Source organism: Sphaeramia orbicularis, chromosome 12 (genome assembly GCF_902148855.1).
Source record: "Sphaeramia orbicularis chromosome 12, fSphaOr1.1, whole genome shotgun sequence".
Lineage (NCBI taxonomy): Eukaryota > Metazoa > Chordata > Actinopteri > Kurtiformes > Apogonidae > Sphaeramia > Sphaeramia orbicularis.
Window position 1 is genome coordinate 39860778 of NC_043968.1, and position 18227 is coordinate 39879004.

An 18227-nucleotide genomic window follows, 5' to 3' on the forward strand; every position below is an offset into this window, starting at 1 on the left:
TCATATGAAGTGAATTAACCTCTTAACTAGCCTTCAGAGCCGCTAGAGTATGAGTTCTTCCTTTATTTTAGGGTATCAGAAAAATATTCAGCATCATTTATTCAAATATTTGGATTGAATGACTTGATAAGAGATTTCACACAGTCTAATGGTTAATGTCAGATCCTAACAGATGGTGTCAGTCCGCCAGAAGCTCTAACAGAGACACGTTTTCCTCAAAAAAAAATCCTCTGCTGACGTCAATAGCATGCCCATCCAAGGAAGCTGCACCATCACCAGGCAGACTAAAATAGGAAGGGACAGGAAGCTCTGTAATTTTCCTAGATTATTGTCTGGTCCAGTGTGCTGTAGGGAGGGGGGAGCTTGGCAGCTCTCCCACCTGAGACGGAAGGATGGCTATCCAACGCATTTGCACACAAATTCCTCTTTTCCCCTCAAATGGAATGTTCTTTTTACTGTCCCATAAGGGCAAGTTAGAACTGCTTCTGTGCTTCTTTAAAAGCATAAGGAAGGGAGACTTGAGCAGAGCTTCTTTGTGGGACATTCGGTGCCTTTTTTTTTATTATGGTAGAGGCCAATAGGCACAAGACGTTGTCATATAAAACTGTCTCTACAATCTGTGATTTCCTCTTTTCTCTGTGACAGGAACAAGTATTTCACATCGACTCCAGGACTGAATCTGGAAAAGGGAGGTGCTCCTTTAACCCTCAAGTGAATACAGTTTCCGTCATGCTCAGTAGGTGCCTCTTACCTCACCCTTCCTGATTTAAATCTTTCAAAAAACCTCATAAAACTCAAGACAATCTGAAATTAAAATCTGTATACTGAGATTTACATTTTGACTGAACCTATTAATGCAGTGTTTTTCAACCTTGGGGTCGGGACCCCACGTGGGGTCGCCTGAAATTTCTAGTAATTGATTTAAAAAAAAAAATAAACTAATGATTTTTTTTTTTTTTTAAAGTTCAATAGGATTTCATTATAATTACAATTAAAACACCACACACTTTTACTAATAAAAATCAAGTTCAAATAAAATGCAGGATATAATATCTGAGAGGGCATTTGTTGATTGGCATGTGCATTTGACTTTCAAACGTTCATTGTGGTCAGTTTCAGATGCTGCAGCTCTTTCATAATTCATAGTTTTAGTTCTTGTTTGTTCAGTATTAATTGTCCTCCTTGTAAATCACAGGTGGACTGACTGTACATATCCTGACCAAGGAAAATCCAATTCTCCCTTTGTGCAGTAATCTACACCTGGTTATACTGCCTCCGTCCACAGTAATATACACTACAAACAAAAAGTTAAGGATATTTCTTTTGCTTTTTTTTGTCTTTTTTTTGTCATTTTTGCCACTTGTAAATAAAACTACATCTGGTCATCAAAAAAATGTGTTTCAATTCCATTCATGCACAAAATGGTAAAAAGCGCTGTGCAAGAATCCCAAATGAAAAAATAGCCCAAAAATTAAAAATATCCTTAACTTTTTGTTTGTAGTGTATATTATATAGACTAAATGTCATCTAAAATTAACGTTTATTGGCACCATAGTATAGCAAACTATTACATGATCAAAAACAGATAAATTTTAGCAAAAAAAATGTCTCCGTTTTGAATGTCTGGGGTCGCCAGAAATTTGTGGTGTTAAAATGGTGTCACAAGCCAAAAACGGTTGGAAACCACTGTATTAATGCAAATAAATAATTTTTTTTAATTATTATTTCTACTGATGATAGACTATCTCTTTGCATCCCACATTTTGCTAGCTACTAACTGCAGACAAAATAAAACAAAACAGAATAAAGAATAAGAGAAACAGAATACAGAATAAGCAAGTTAAATAAGGTTATAATGTTTTGCAACATAAAAAAAACAGCACCAGTTCTCAAATGTAAGTCAATCCCTGTCATGGGATACACACACCAAAAAATCTGGATCCATTTGTGCAAGTATCTGTAGGTCCTATTCTGAAAATGGAAAAATAATGAGAAGCTTAAAACCTAAATTTGTCTTTTCTATACATCAAACGCAGACCACCGTAGTCTAACAACTCCCTTGGGATAAGCTGCAATCTCCCTTCTCCCTAATTTCTTTGATCTCCAATTGGTTAAGGGGTGTTTGGTTGCTGTTGACATGGCTGTAGGCGACACATTGCACCCTCAGCTCTGCTTTCTGACACCTGAGCACAGCCATGTCAGCAGCAGCTTTGCCAGCTTCCAAAACGCCCAGGCAGGAGCCAGAGGGGAGGGTGGAATAACCTCAAGGGGTAGGAATGAAAGGCACAAAATTGAATCCAGGTTAAAGGCAGCGTTGTGGAAGCAGTGATTCAGCACTCGCAGCCTCTACTACTCATTGTCTGGGCTTAATCAAATCTGTGCCGCATCTCCACATCATCATGTTTTGGAGCCTCCATGGCTGTCTGAGCGCTGTCAACACTTACTTCTTAGCAGGATAGCTTGGATGCATGCCCCATACTCCTAATCTTTTCATAACTTGTCCCACATCTTCCAAAACACATGGTCTGGAGCTGACAGAACAATGAAGTGAGAGTGAAGGAATGATAAACAGCGTACAGTGAATGTGGGGGCATGCGGTCGCTTATTAGCAGCAGGACACACACAGACGCTGCATCTGTTATTCATTCTGTAAATATTTATGATCAGTTTAATTCTTGAAAGGATCAGATTTATTCAGCTTTTGATAAAATGAAGTTTTATATAAGGCTACATCAGTATGCTTATTGTGTAGATGTAAAAAAAAAAAAAAAAAAAAAAAAACTTTATACCTATGTTTTTTCGAAGCATGTTGTCTGTTTTGAGTTGAGTTTGTGTGTGTTTGTATCATTAAAGACCAGGAGCTGTTCTCGGGCATGTACATTGACTTCATGGGGACAGATGCTGCCATCTTCAGGAGCTTGACCAAGAGAAATGCAGTGAGGACAGATCAACATAACTCCAAGTGGCTTAGTGGTGAGCACACACATACTCTCTAAAAAGAACTATTTCATTTACACAAATAAGATTTTTATTGTTACCCTGCTCCCTGAAGGGATGGCAAGGGATATCGTTTTTGGTTCAGTTTGTTAGTTTCTTTGTTTGTGTGTTTGTTTGTTAACATTCTAACTGCAAAACAATAGGTTGAATTCATACCAAATGTGTTTAATAGATTGCCAATCACCCAGAACACATGCCATTACATTTTGGTAAATGTAGGTCAAAGTTTTAATTTTTTATGAATTTCTTAAATCTTTTTTCTTCTCCCATTTTCTTATAATGGGCGAAATTTCAAATGTCTGTAGTAGCTAAACTATTGGTTGAATTCAAACCAAATTGGGTTTACAGATTGCTAGTGATCCAGAATAGATTTGATTACATTTTGGGAAAAGTAGGTCAAAGTTCCAATTTTTTATGAATTTTTAAAATCTTTTTTTTTTTCCCATTTACTTATAATGGCCGAAATTTCAAATGTCTGTAGCAGGAAAACAATTATTTTTATTCATACCAAATTTGGTTTATAGATTGCCAGTCATCCAGAATACATGTCATTACATTTTGGGAAAAGTAGGTCAAAGTTCCAATTTTTTATGAATTTTTAAAATCTTTTTTTTTTCCCATTTACTTATAATGGCCGAAATTTCAAATGTCCGTAGCAGGAAAACAATTGCTTGAATTCATACCAAATGTGGTTTATAGATTGCCAGTGACCCAGAATACATGTCATTACATTTTGGGAAATGTAGGTCAAAGTTTTAATTTTTTATGAATTTCTAAAAAATCTTTTTTGTTCTCCTATTTACTTATAATGGGCGAAATTTCAAATGTCTGTATCAGCAAAACAATTGGTTGAATTCATACCAAATTGGGCTTATAGATTGTCAGTGACCTAGTGTAGATGTCATTACATTTTGGGAAATATAGGTCAAAGTTTAAATTTTTTTATGAATTTCTATTAAAACATCAATTTTGTTTCAATTTTCTTCAACCTTGGCACATGTACAGAGGCAACTGATATGCTGACATCACACAGATAAACATGATGACATCAGCTGGGTCAATGCCAACATAAGCTACAGTATGTACAAGAGGTGGGGTTTGTTGTGCCTGGCACCACTTGTTTATTGATGTAACTTGTAAATTTTTCTGCATCTTTTTTTTTCAATCCAGAGCCAATCTTTATCGATGCCCACCTGATACCAGATGGAACAGATCCAAATGATGCCAAACTGTATTTTTTCTTCCGAGAGAGACTAACAGACAACAGTGGAAATACTAAAAATATCCACACCATGGTAGCCAGAGTGTGTCCAGTAAGTGTTGTCCGTCTATGTGAATGAGTCAATACTGTCTGTTTCATGGTTTCGAGTTGCTAAGTGCTGTTCCTGTCTGCAGAATGATATCGGAGGCCAGCGGAGCCTCGTGAACAAGTGGACTACTTTCCTTAAAGCCCGGATGGTGTGTTCTGTTTTGGAGGAGGACGGCACTGAGACACACTTTGATGAGCTTGGTGAGTTTCAGTCGTACTTGAGGCTGCTGAAGTGGTTCAACGTCACATATTTCTGTTCTTTCAAGCTCTGTTACACTTCTATGTCTGATGTATTAAGCTCAAAACAAACCGTAATATTTAAGAAGTGTATAATTCTCAAAAGCTTGGTGTTTTTGCTCCAAGGATTCGAGCAATTGCTTTCTCAAAAAACAACCCGTGGAACCTCCTATGTCTGGTCTAGATTAAGACTTTAGGCCTTTATCACTTTTCCCAACAAATTTTCTGTTGTTTTTGATTACCTTGTGTTTTCATGTGCACACCGGCCCTTGTTTTTCTTAGCCTCAGCTTTACTACAGCTAACTAAATAAATGGACTTACAGCATTTTAGAGCTTCAGGTTCTGTCAACATGTGCATTTATTAATTCATCCATGAATCACGTTTTGGAAATCTGTTGTAAAAGGATGAGGTGATTAGAGATTCCGGAATGTTGTTGAAGGTACAATGCTTTTTTTTTTTTTTTCTTCTTTTTTTAATCTCTGCATGTGTGTCTGTGTGTGCACATACTGCATGTGTTTTTCCTTGTAGAAAGTGTGTTTTTGCTGGAAACTGATCAGCCCAAGGGTCTGTTGGTGTTTGGAGTCTTCACATCCACAAGGTAAGACCAGCAGTGATGAAGCCAATGGTAACATTCCTGCAGGTCTCAGAGGTTATGTTAATCACTGACTGAATATCAGCAGGAGGATGTGCTTGTCAAAGAGCCTGTTACATTGAGATGTCATGTGTCACGTTGTCGAATAGCTTACTCAGATGATGAACTATCAATTACAGCATCCTGGTGGCTTCACCATATGGCCTTCGTTTTGATCTTCTTACCATATGATTTCATGCAGTAGTCCAGTATTTGGCTGACTGAGTGCAAAGGAAACATTCAGAGTATGCATTGATACATAAGCATTACATTATATGAACTGGATGTGTTCCACCAAAGCAGAACACCAGAATGCAGCAGGATTTTTGAGGGTTTTATTATTGGATTTTTCCCAACAGATGGAACCCAAGCCACATTCTTCCTTTTTCAGAGGAAAAAGAGGGAGTGTGCTGTCAGATCTGTACAAAAACAAATGTGTTCAAGGCAAATATAAATCAATAGAGGAGCAGAAAGACTGACATAAAGACTAATCAAAGTGTCTTTATATTTGTATCCTTGTTTTCTTTTGTAACTCATAGGAAAGAAAGAAGAAGATAAATATGAACAGATCCAAACTGCAAGTAACCGTACGAGCAGTAGTGTTGAACGTACTCAGGTGGCACGTTGAACTCGATTTGTGGCGGGAAGCAGAAAGAGGATACTCACACTGCGTTTTTGTGTTTCCGCCCTGTTCCTCTGTTGAAGCCTTAGATTCTGCACCTGCACAAGATTATATTTCATTTGTAGTTTGCTTTACTATTACATTTCAAGTTTTGAAGTCAAAATCAATCTTTAACCCTTTCATGCATAGTGGTCACTACAGTGGACATCTATTCTGCAGCTGTTCTCTTGTATATTCATGGGTTTCTTTTTGCATATTATCTCAATGAAGTGAGTAATAACTAGTATTAGAGTATGATAAAATGTGAGAAAACATCAGATTAGCTGCGTTAAAATGTTTTTATTTGATAGTTTCCACACAGTATATCACTTTCTGATGATGGGTTTTAAATACATGTTTCTTTGCTTTGCTTTGCTTTGCTTTCAAAAATTAAACGCATTGTGTCCAGCCGAGTGGATATTTTTGTAACTCCATGAAAAATAGGTTCATAAAAAAATTTCAGTCACATTGTTGTTTTAATGTTTACAGAGGAATAAAAATACTTGGGACAAAAATCTCAACTAAGGTTCCCATAATTCATGCATGAAAAATGCATGAAAGTCCTCTAGTTGTCTTTTCTTTTCTTTTCTTTGATTTTTTTCATAAAGTAAAGCAACAGTTCACCAGTGTGTGACAGATGACAGGCACACATCTATTTTATCTATTGTGTAATGCATATTTATACTACAGCTATCTATCTGTCTGTCTGTCTGTCTTTCTATCTGTCTGTCTCCCACAACTCTACTGAGGTAACACTGCACAAGCTACGAGTACTGTGAATGAATTAGCTGCAGGTAGGGTTGCATAGCAAGTTTCAGGCAAAAGCTTAAAGGAATGGCCACTTGATCCATGTGTTCTGATCTTTAATTGACTTCATCTGGTTAACCATAGATGCCACTTGTTACCTTAGGATCAGAGAGAGGCTACAGTGGAGTATCCTGGCCCACAGAACATAGCCAAACCAAACAGTGAGGTCCTTGGGGTCTCCATGCTCACTGTTATTCCTATCTCCACACTCTGCACACACTTTGTACAATATGCTTCTGTTCTGTATTCCAACAGGGCCTCTTTTATGTGAAACAGCAGTGTGGTTTTAAATGACTGAGCCAAACCACATCAGATTATTGTGAGGAAGGAATAGGTGACTGTTTGCAGTGTTTCCACCCAGACTGAATGACTCGCACATCCTCAGAAACAGTGATCTTAATAAACAACTGCAGAATATTTGAACTGGGAGGGGCTCACTGTTGTGTTTCATTGTAAGTACGCATCTCATTTCCTCAGCTCGGTGTTTAAAGGATCAGCCGTGTGTATGTACAACATGGCCGACATCCTCACTGTCTTCAATGGGCCGTTCGCTCACAGAGACGGACCAAACTTCCAGTGGGTGGCTTTCCAGGGCCGCATTCCTTATCCCAGACCTGGAACTGTGAGTTCATTTTAAGGTCACACATTCATTCTTTAAATTTTGCTCTATGGTGTTTGATTCCATGTTGTCAAGTGCACATGTGAGGACTTATCAGCTTTTAGCTTTTTAGCTTTAAGTTGTTATTAGCCTAGATATTTCCTTTCCAGACAATGACGATTAAAAAATTGAAGTGGCTACTGACACAGTACTGTGGCACGAAATATTGGTTTGTTTATTACCACAGAGCCAATCAGCACCCTCGTTATAGCATGTCTAGACTGGTAACTGGTAACAGCCTGAAAAGTACCAAGGCAATATAGCAAATAGGTCAGACTTTGAGACAGCAGAGGTTTAATCCAGTAGGTAATACTTTGGACTGCAATTTGGAAGCCTTGGTTTGATGTTGAAATCCCCACCCCCACCCCCCGCAGATTTTCAAAAACCCAACACTGATATAAATCAGCCACTGGGACAACGTTCAGAGTACAGAATTCGGACCACAGCACTCAATACACTGAACTGACACAGAGCTGAAGTCACACAGTACACAGCTAACATGTAGCTCCGCCCACCTTCTCCAGCCACACTGACTGCAAAGAACACCATAAAACAACATATAGAGCATTTACAACAATAATTCCTATACTATACTATATACTATCACCAATTTGTTGTTTCTTCCATCAGTTGCCACAGTACTGTGGTAGCAAAATGCACAAAAGAATGCATTGAAGTATACGCCATATATCACCACAGTACTGTGGCAACAAGAGGCTAATGAGTTCATGTAACTGTATCCATGATTGGCTCTAGTACAAATGTTAACATTTGATTGGCTGTGTGGCAATAGACAAACCCATATTTTGTGCCACAGTACTGTGGCAGTAGCCATTGCCTTCAAAAATAGCCTGTAAAACATGCATTTGTTTTGGTCAATGTTCTTGATATATACCTCTCTGGATTTTTAAGGCATAAGATTAATTTATTGAAAATCAAAAACTGTATTATCATTGCACATCAATCAATGTTTTCCTGATTTGAAGAATTTAAAAAATGTATATCTCTGAGACTTTGATTTAACAAAACAATTCGGTTTAAAAATAAAGTTTCTTCAGTATCAATATCTACATCAATACTTATAAAACTGATAACACCAAGAATAAATTGAATAAATTATATAAAATAAACAAAGGTCCAAGTATGGACCCTTGTGGAACCTCTCTTTTTAATACATTTAATATTACAACAGTCTATGATCATTTTTATTGAGTTTCTATAATGTGAGTAAACACTTCACATTACATCTGTTAGTTCAATATACTAAAAAATGTGAGAGATTGTTTATAGTGAATATATTAAATTCTTGTATTTCTTCAGTGTCCTGGAGGTGCCTTCACACCCGATATTCAGACAACTAAGGAGTTTCCGGATGACGTGGTGACCTTTGTAAGAAACCACCCAGTAATGTTCAACCCCATCTATCCAGTCGGTAGGAGACCTCTGGTGGTTCGTACTAATGCTGACTACAAATACACATCTGTGGCCGTGGACCAGGTCATGGCTGCCGATGGCAACTATCAAGTGCTGTTCCTGGGCACAGGTATGACTATGGACAGGTACTGCAGATCCTCACAAGTCACAGCCAATATGGAAGCATAGTGTCTGGTTGCTTTATAGAAATTTTTTATCACAGTTGTCACTTTGCCATTGGACATATACGCAAAACTTTACCAATATTTACTAAATGTCGAAAAAACAGAAGTGCATAACATTGGTTTTTCCATTAAATCACAAATGCGGTGATTTGTTTATTTATTATCGCAAGATGACACGAGAAGTCATTCCATAAACATGGTAATGGAATATCATGTTGATTTATAGATACGTTAATTATTATTATATATTACCCCTCTATCCCGTACTAAATTTTAAAAAATGATTTGGTTTCTTGGTGTGTCCACACATACCATGTCATGTTTCTATTAAAACTCTTCTTCTTTGCTTGTTGTAACGTCCTTCAACATCTGTTTTTTTGTTTGTTTGTTTTTTTATTCAGGTGACTCTAGTTGCGGAAAAAGGCCTTTCCATTGCAATTTTTTGCATTCAGTTTTGGCAAAATTGTCGTTTTTTCCGTTAGGTAAATTTTTATGCGCAAGTTATATTCGCACAATTTGAGGGTCAATTGAAAAGCGACTAGTGACAACTCACAAACAGTAAGCCTTATAAGCCAAGAGGAGGTGCAGATATCTAGTTTCCTCTCAGACCACTTGAATACTGCCTATTGAAATGTTATTGTAAATGCTGTGTGACTGTATACATCATTTCAGTGGGAATTAAGTACCTACGTCTCATTATTTTACATCACTTAGTATGATTTGATTTTATGTAGTAGAAACATCAAATTATTTTAAGAAAACTAATTATTAACTAAATATAATTAAAAAATAATAATTATACTGTATATATTGTTAATTATTATATAAGCAAATGTTTTGTTTTCCTGTGACCTGCTTTTTTACAATACAGCAAAGCTAATGAAAAGCATGTTATTTCTTATCTATGAAATGGAAAAACTTGCAAAAGAACACTGATATGCTTCACAGGTAAATGATTATTGAGAGTTGTTGTTGGAGCTGATTATCAGATAAGCAAAATTGCACTGTGTGGGTGCGACAGGCTTGACAGTGTAGAGAAAATCATGTCACGGGATCATTGATCTGTTTTTTTCTGTGCTAATAACACGGTTGTAAATTACAGTAACATACCTTAACATGTGCAGTATTGCTTGTATCTGTGCTGTGCATGTCCATGTGTGCATGTTTGCATTCAGTATGCTTCTCAGGGACTCTCTTGTTCACAGCTGCTTGTGTTTATCAGGAAGCTTCTCTGTTCGTTTTCTCCTCCCTGGATTCTTGAAGTAAAGCCAGTGCTGTATAACCACAGCTAGGCCTGAGACAGTGCATTGTCTCGGGGATGAGGGAGACATTCTTATCAGGCAGTTCCAGGAGCTGTTACTGTAACTTCTTCTCCCTGTGCTGCTGCCTCCACTCCCAGAACAAAACAGCCTTATTGATGACGGTTGTGTTGCATTTTGCCCTTCTCGTGGCCCTTTTCCTCCCTTGTGTAAACTTAAGAGCTTCCATTCCCGCTCCTGCCACAGTTGATTTTGCAATGGAAACTGGTCATGGCTATCAGGCCTAATTCAAAAGCAAACACTGGCAAAGGAAAACAGAGTCCAACGTTTTATTTTCTCAGTTGAATTCTAGCTTCACTAATGACACCCAACTCAGGGCATTCTTAGTTGCGTGTCTGAGGCCATATCTGTTTCACATGTTTCTTAAATGCATGTGTGTGTGGTTACAACTTGTGACATGTGTGCTCTCTGCCCCTAGACAAAGGTACAATACAGAAGGTGATTGTGCTGCCAAGCAATCATTCCCTACACGAAGATCTGATCCTGGAGGAGCTGGAAGTGTTTAAGGTCTGCTGTCTGTTTTCTCCACTCTCTTTTTTTTTCCCTTGCACTTTCATCCCTTTTCTTTTCTGAAATCAAAGACAGGGAGGGGAGTATTCTTGGCCTCAGCACAAAGGCCAGGGGCAGACAGACAAAGGCAGGGTGGCATTCAAGAGATGGATGTTCTGCATAGTACAGCCAAGAGTGATGGGAAACATGCTAACATGCTGCAGGAGGCTGGTTGTTCACACGCCTACCCCAAAGTGAACCTTCACACATGCTGTTTTAACTTGGCTGGCTGATCCAGTTCAGGCAGGGGTGTGATCAACCTGTGATCAGAGCTAAAGGCCGTGACATCTTTGATCCACCAGTGTACATGGACTATAGCACTGTAGACTAATTCTGAGTTATCCTCAGAGGAGCATCTGGTATAGAGCTGATCTGTGATGTGGGATGTGCATAATTCAAAATTAGTCTTATTAAGTGTGTGTGTGTATATATACATATATATATATATATATATATAATATATATATATATATATATATATATATATATATATATATATATATATATATATATATATATATATATAGTGTGTGTGTGTGTGTGTGTGTGTGTGTGTGTGTGTGCGCGCGCGCATTAGGGATGTAATGATTACCGGTATAACGATAAACCGCGGTAAAATTCATGACAGTTAGTATTACCGTTGAAATTCAAATTATCATAATAACCGTGTTTGATTACTGCACTTTGAAAACTCACAGTACTGTTCATTCCCTGGAGAAGCAGCAGCATTCCAGGAGCACATGCCAGTTTGAAATGTTTGGCTTCTGAAAACATGGCTGAAGGCACCTGCAGTATTTGTTGAGCAAGAAAGCTCTCCAACTGAATAATTTCAGTTTTACAATGAAGGTATTTTTATCGCAGTTTTCAGAAAGTAAAACCATGTTAGATAGATGCAGAGCCCTATAAAGAGAGTTACGACATGCTCTGGTAATAACGTGGTTCATGTAAGCCTGAATAGTTCAAAACAAACCAAGCGCTCTCATGTTATTCTATGGGACAGTTGGCTGACGTTCTTTGAAACTGTGCTCTCATTGGCTGACGTTTTGTGATACTGCACTGTCATTGGCTGACGTTCTGGGCTCTCTCTCTCTCTCTCTCTCTCTCTCTCTCTCTCTCTCTCTCTCTCTCTCTCTCTCTAAGATGACATCTTTAATCCACATTTGTATGTTTGATGTTTACATGTTAGTATTTGAATGTTTCTGCCAACAGAAAGTACATTGTGCATATTATTTGTTATTTATTTATTTTTCAAAATACTACTTGGTTAAATTATGTCAGTGTGTTTATAAGTACTTTTTGAACATTTTCAGCACAATTTCAACAAAACCGCGATAATAATGATAACCATGATAATTTTGGTCACAATAACTGTGATATGAAATTTTCATATCGTTACATCCCTAGTATGTGTGTGTGTGTGTGTGTGTGTGTGTGTGTGTGTGTGTGTGTGTGTGTGTGTGTTTAAAAGAAGAGTATAATATGAGTACTGAACTTCTTATATGTTCTATTTTCCAGAACCAGGCTCCTGTTACAAACTTGAGAATATCCTCAAAAAAAGTAAGTCCCCTCTTAATTGTGTTTCTTAACACGTTACACTGACTTTTACTGCTTTAATATGTTATTCATTGGCTAACTGAAATGCATGAAACAGAAACCTCCTATGAACAATAATGCTCCCAAAGGAAGGGAAATAATAAGCTATAATTGTATCGCTGCTTTGCCTCATTTTCCTGTCAGCCGGCCACTTATTAAGACAAACAGGGCGGCTGACATTTGAACTGTTTACTTTGCAGCAACAGCTGTACGTCAGCTCGGAGTACGGGGTCTCACAGGTCTCCCTGCACCGTTGTCACGCTTACGGCTCAGCTTGCGCTGACTGCTGCCTCGCCAGAGACCCCTACTGCGCCTGGGATGGACTCAGCTGCTCTCGCTTCTATCCCACTGGCAAAAGGTGCACAAAGGTTTACAGTTTTAAGGCCTGAAATTGAGATTTTGTACCAATAAATGGTTTAATTTAACCCCTAAAGACCTAGATTCATTTTAGTGGCAACTTCCAAATGATTTATCGCTATTTATTATTTTATCTTATACATTTTCCAGTGAAAATCAGTGATTTTCTTATATTTAAATAACTGATCACATACCCGTTTTTAAAGCTCAGAGTCAATTTAAAAGTTATTATATCAAAGTAAAGAAAACTCAAGAAAAAGTGATTCAGCAAAATATATTATTGACTGATCTCCACCACTGTTGTACTGGTGAATCAGTGTTGCAGAAAATGACAGTGTTTTCATGTTCAACAGATTCTGAGCTTCTGAACATCCAAATAAACACATCTGAGCTGCTGAAAAGCTGAAAAACTGTATTTTACCTGATTTTGTTGTTCATGTATTGAAAAGATTAATGGTTCCAAGGGTATGAACATTTTAGATCACTGGATGCTTTTGGTCGCTAATGGCTGTTTAGATCTTTGAGAATTAAATGATACATGTACTAGTGGCACAAGATTTTGTGAAACTTCAAGAAGTGTGAAAATGACTTTTTATATGCTACACTTTATATACTAAACAGATTCTGTTCAAGTGCTGAATGGTACAGAAGTCCATTTAAATGTCATTATCACTATGCAGACTTTATTTTGCATTTGAGTCCATTTCTATTTGATGCATTTTTTAAAATTTCGTTATGACAAGCTTTAAGGGCTTCAGAACTTGAAGGAAAAAGTTCACTCAACTGGAGTCCTTCAGTCTCCACTCCAGCATAAACCCTGTCACTAATTCTGCTTTTGTTGTTTCCCATCTGTCTAGACATAACACAGACTAGCCTCTAAACTAATACCTCTCTGGTGTCTTTAAGTACCAGTTAGAGACACAGGTCAAGTTTAGTTTGATCACAGAACAAAAGCACAGGCCCTGTTTTCCTCCAGACGTGTCTGAAATGTGTCAGCTGTTTAAATACTCTTTTCTTCAAACTGTTTTATTTGATTGAACTGAGGGGACACACATTAGTACATTTTTGTCTTATTGTTTTGCTCCCTACAGTGTTCTGATATTAAATTAGTGTATAAGGAGAAAGCTGTGATGTGTCTGTAAAATTGTTTGTGTGACTCTTGGTTGACTTTTTTAGGAGGAGCAGAAGACAGGACATCATGTATGGAAATCCACTCACTCAGTGCAGAGGATTTAATCTAAAAGGTAATTAGAGGAATACAAATCAGTGTTTCATAATAAGTTGGTACAGTGTGTTACAGAGATGAAATTACAGGGGAAAAAAATTCCCCTGAAGTCAATTGAAACTCTTCCAGCTATTTTGCTTAGTTTCGAAGCCTCTAAAATACACTCTTCCAAAGCCTGTGATAGCAGATAACTGTCTCTACCAAATACAGCCGGTATCTCTTTGAAACCCACAGCACTAGCAGTTGCATCTCACATGGAAAAACAGCCACAAAAGGCTTAGAAGTTGTGAAGACTTAAGTAAAGGTGAAAGGAGTAAGAATGAAGAATTTCATCGCTGGCCTAAAAATAAAACTTCAAATGAAAGCTAAAGATGTGTGTCAAATGTTGTTAAAAGTGTTTGCAGAGATGTTCTTCTTAACACATTCGAAGTTAATATAATACAAGTGCTGTGCCCAGAGTCTCTTGGAGAAAAAGCCAAAAGCAATGAATCAATGAACATGTATTAATAGCTTCTTTATTTCCATGTGTCAACGGATGGAAGTGTAGCTTAAAAAGAAATCACAACAATCACTTCCTGTACACTGATTTGTATGTAAATCCTTTGTAATCTCACTGTTAGCTATGAGTCGGCTAATGACAACAAATGCAGAGTGCAACACGTATTCCAACACAAACTTCACACAGCCATTCAGAAATGTTACATAATTGTGCCTGTGATGTAGATTTAATCTGTTAATCAGTCATATGTAAACATTAAAAGTAACTCTGCATTTTAGAAACCGTAACTGTCACCAGTGAAAACACACATTTCCACTGTTGCTGCAGCTGTCTGTGTGTATCCTTATGTGCCTGTTCACATGTGTTTGTGCATCCAGGTACATCATCATCCTTCACCAAAAATCCACCCAGTGGACTAGCAGGGTGCGGTTTAATGAGAGGAGAGGATCTGCTCCCCAGAGTGTTCCATTATCATGAACAGTTTACATCTCTACATTAGCATGCGCTCGGGGAATGAACCATATGGCCATTACCACTAATTAGTCACAACTCTGTCATACATCCAGCTGTGTGATGAACCATTTAGCTGCAACAAAAACGACATAGTAAATGAGATGAAACTGAGTTGGTCTGATGCACTGAGGGTTGTTTTGTTAGTCTGTAGAAACAGAGGAAGTCTCGGTTCAATTTGGCTGTGCTGCAGGTGTTGGGCTAAGCTTTGTGTCAACATTTCACACTCACTGTTGGGACTTGAGAGAAGTACGCATCCATCTGTGGGGTTTGTGTCTGTCAGCGAGTGACGTCTGATGTACCCCTCTTGACTCTGTGTGTTAGCCTACAGGAATGCAGCAGAGATGATGCAATACGGAGTGAAAAACAACACCACCTTTTTGGAGTGTCTGCCCAAGTCTCCCCAGGCCTCGATCCGCTGGCTTATTCAGAGGGATAACGACAGGAGGAAAGAGGTTGGTTGGATTTCTGAAGACGTCAGTGGTCACCATCACAGCCGGCCTCAGAAGGAAATGCAAAACATCAATGCAGTGGTTCTCAACCTTTTTTGACCCCGTTTTATCATCATAAATTTCTGGCAACCCTAGACACTCAAAACAGAGACTTTTTTTTTTTTTTTTTGCTAAAATAAATTTGTTTTTGATCATGTAATAGTTTGCTGTACTATGCTGCAAATAAACATTAATTGTATTAAACATTTAGACTACATAATGTATATTATTATGGACAGAGGCAGAAAAGCCAGGTGTAGATTACTGCACAAAGTGAGAATTTTATTTTCCTTGGTCAGGATATGTACAGTCAGTCCAGCTTGGATTTACAAGGCTGACAATTAATACTGAAGAAACAATAACTCAAACTATGAATTATGAAAGAGCTGCAGCATCTGAAACTGACCACAATGAACATTTGACAGATAAACAGTACCACAGTACTTCAATTTCAGCTTCACTGTTTGTCATGTCTGTTATGGATTGGGATTGTCTCACTCAACTCACCATATATTTTTTTATTAGTAAGGTTTTTTTTTTTAAATTTCTATCAATTACTAGAAATTTCAGGCGACCCCATTTGAATTCCTGGCAACCCCACGTGGGGTCCCGACCCCAAGGTTGAAATACACTGCATTAATGTCAAGGCAAGGACGGTGTAAATCTCCCGTGATGCTACAACTAATTAGAAGCCCTTTGTGTGATCTGAGGGAGCTGTTTGCATGTATAAATATTACATCAAACAAAAATTAAACATGTCATAGCAATCAAATAGCTCATATGCTTGATCAGGTCTTGTATCGCCTGAAGTAACGACACAGTGATCATGTAGTCAGCAGAGCCACAGAATGAACAGTGATACAGATCACACTGGGTATAGACCTTGACTACCGACTGAATTCCCTGTGGGGAAACATTTTATAAATATCTGACACCCCTTTAACAGCAGGAGGACTCTAAAACCCTGTGACAGATTAAATGAACCTGGGCCTGAGTGCCTGCATGATGAAGACACATCTTTTATGCATTTAGCTTCCACCTCTGTGGAGAAGGCTCAAAGTTATGACCATTTTATAGCAATTTCCTCTGGAGAGTAGAATGTGGACTTGAAGTAAATCACTAAAGTTTTATGATGTGTAATTATTACAGACTTTTTTTTCTAAACTTTTTCTTACCTAATTTTAAAACACTCAGTGGAAAAGGATCCATGAGAGAAAGATTGAGAAAAGATTGTGAAAGCTTCTAAATAAAGAATGATAAAATATTCCATCATAACTTTTTAACATATTTATTATTTAGAGTTTTATTATTTCATTTTTTAAAAATTACTGCCATAACCATTAACTAGACAGAGAAAGAGCTGCACCACTTCCTACTCAGGAAACCCTCCAATGACCCAGTGGGATCTGAGTGGAGGCATTCCTTCAGTTAATGTAAATATATAATTGACCAAATATACCTTTAATTTAATTTAGGCTGCTTCTTTCCATCTCTATCTAAATTCACTGTTACAGTACGGAACGGAGTTATGATTTTCGTGATATAGCTAGAGGTCTTTTCAATATATCACAATACACTGTAAGTAAGGCCAAATATGATGAAGACTGCTATAGAATCAAAAACACAACCCCGAATGTAGAAAAATCTGAGTATAACAAAAAGTTTTACAGAAAGTTTTACAGAGGATGAGACTAACATTAACAGCAATTTAAACACAACACAAAATGAATCAACACTTTTTTGACAATTCAAACATTATCAAATATTTACAGTCATGTATGTATTGATAGTACTGTATATATCAATATTTTCATACACCTCTAATTATGACAAGACCTAACTGTGCCAAGATTTACTGAAAGTTTTACATAGCATAAGACTAAATTTAACAGTAGTTTAAACACAACACTATATGAACCAACGTGGTTTTGTGAATCCATGTGTATTTATTGGGGGAACCCATGGTGTAGAATGTACTGGGTGGGAAACCTTTGCTATCGAATGACCCTTTTAGAACAGTAATATAAAAATAACTGTCTGGAGCCAAAAGATATCCTCATATAGTTTCCCTTGAAGTGGTGACTGTTTAAATAGGTCTAGAATAAATCCGTTTCTATGCATTTACAGAACTAAAAAAATATTACAGAACGACACTGAAAAAATTGGGACATTTGTCAATATTGTGTTGTGCAGCAAAATCAACTGGTCTGTGAAAGCTTTCGTTGCACTGGACTATACAGTTGAATAAGTTCAGTGTCATAAAATTCAAATAGTCTCCTTTTACTACTACTCCTGATTTTTGATTTATTTGGAGTGTAGTCTATATTTTTACAACTGCATAACATCAGAATGACTTCATGGTTGGGAAAATAACAGCAAAATGTGTTTTTAAAAAACCACAAATAAAAATAGGCTAAGTCTTATTTATTTCTGTATGTTTTCGACAAAACCACATGGAGCCACTTTAAAAGGGCCCAAGAGCCAAAGGTTCCTCAGAGCCACAGGTTGTCTACTTTGATGATTTCAGCAGCTTCAGATAGGGGGGGTTGTTGGTTCAAATCCCCAGACTAAAATTTGTGTGCTGATGTGCTGTTTAGCAAGGCATTTAACCTTCCATTTGCTGCCCAGGCATCTGACATGACAGTCCACTGCTCCTGGTCTGGTGTGTTCGTACATGTTCAGCCAGTGATGGGTTAAAAGCAGAGGGTTGATTTCAGTGTGCGCTGCATGTACATTAGGGTGGTCCACCAATCATGGTAAAAAATAAAGTTTCAGATAACCTCAG

At 37.6% G+C, this 18227-nt stretch overlaps 1 protein-coding gene across 1 annotated transcript in view; it reads left to right on the forward strand.

The window, feature by feature from the left end:
• sema3c (sema domain, immunoglobulin domain (Ig), short basic domain, secreted, (semaphorin) 3C) overlaps positions 1-18227 on the forward strand; it is a 45178-nt gene that overhangs the window by 24010 nt on the left and 2941 nt on the right. The window contains exons 6-17 of the mRNA XM_030149740.1: positions 646-736; positions 2854-2973; positions 4168-4310; positions 4393-4507; positions 5073-5142; positions 7121-7265; positions 8622-8844; positions 10637-10725; positions 12283-12324; positions 12561-12718; positions 13894-13961; positions 15276-15406. Coding sequence (XP_030005600.1) covers positions 646-736; positions 2854-2973; positions 4168-4310; positions 4393-4507; positions 5073-5142; positions 7121-7265; positions 8622-8844; positions 10637-10725; positions 12283-12324; positions 12561-12718; positions 13894-13961; positions 15276-15406 — 1395 coding nt within the window. The remainder of the gene's footprint in view (positions 1-645; positions 737-2853; positions 2974-4167; positions 4311-4392; positions 4508-5072; positions 5143-7120; positions 7266-8621; positions 8845-10636; positions 10726-12282; positions 12325-12560; positions 12719-13893; positions 13962-15275; positions 15407-18227) is intronic.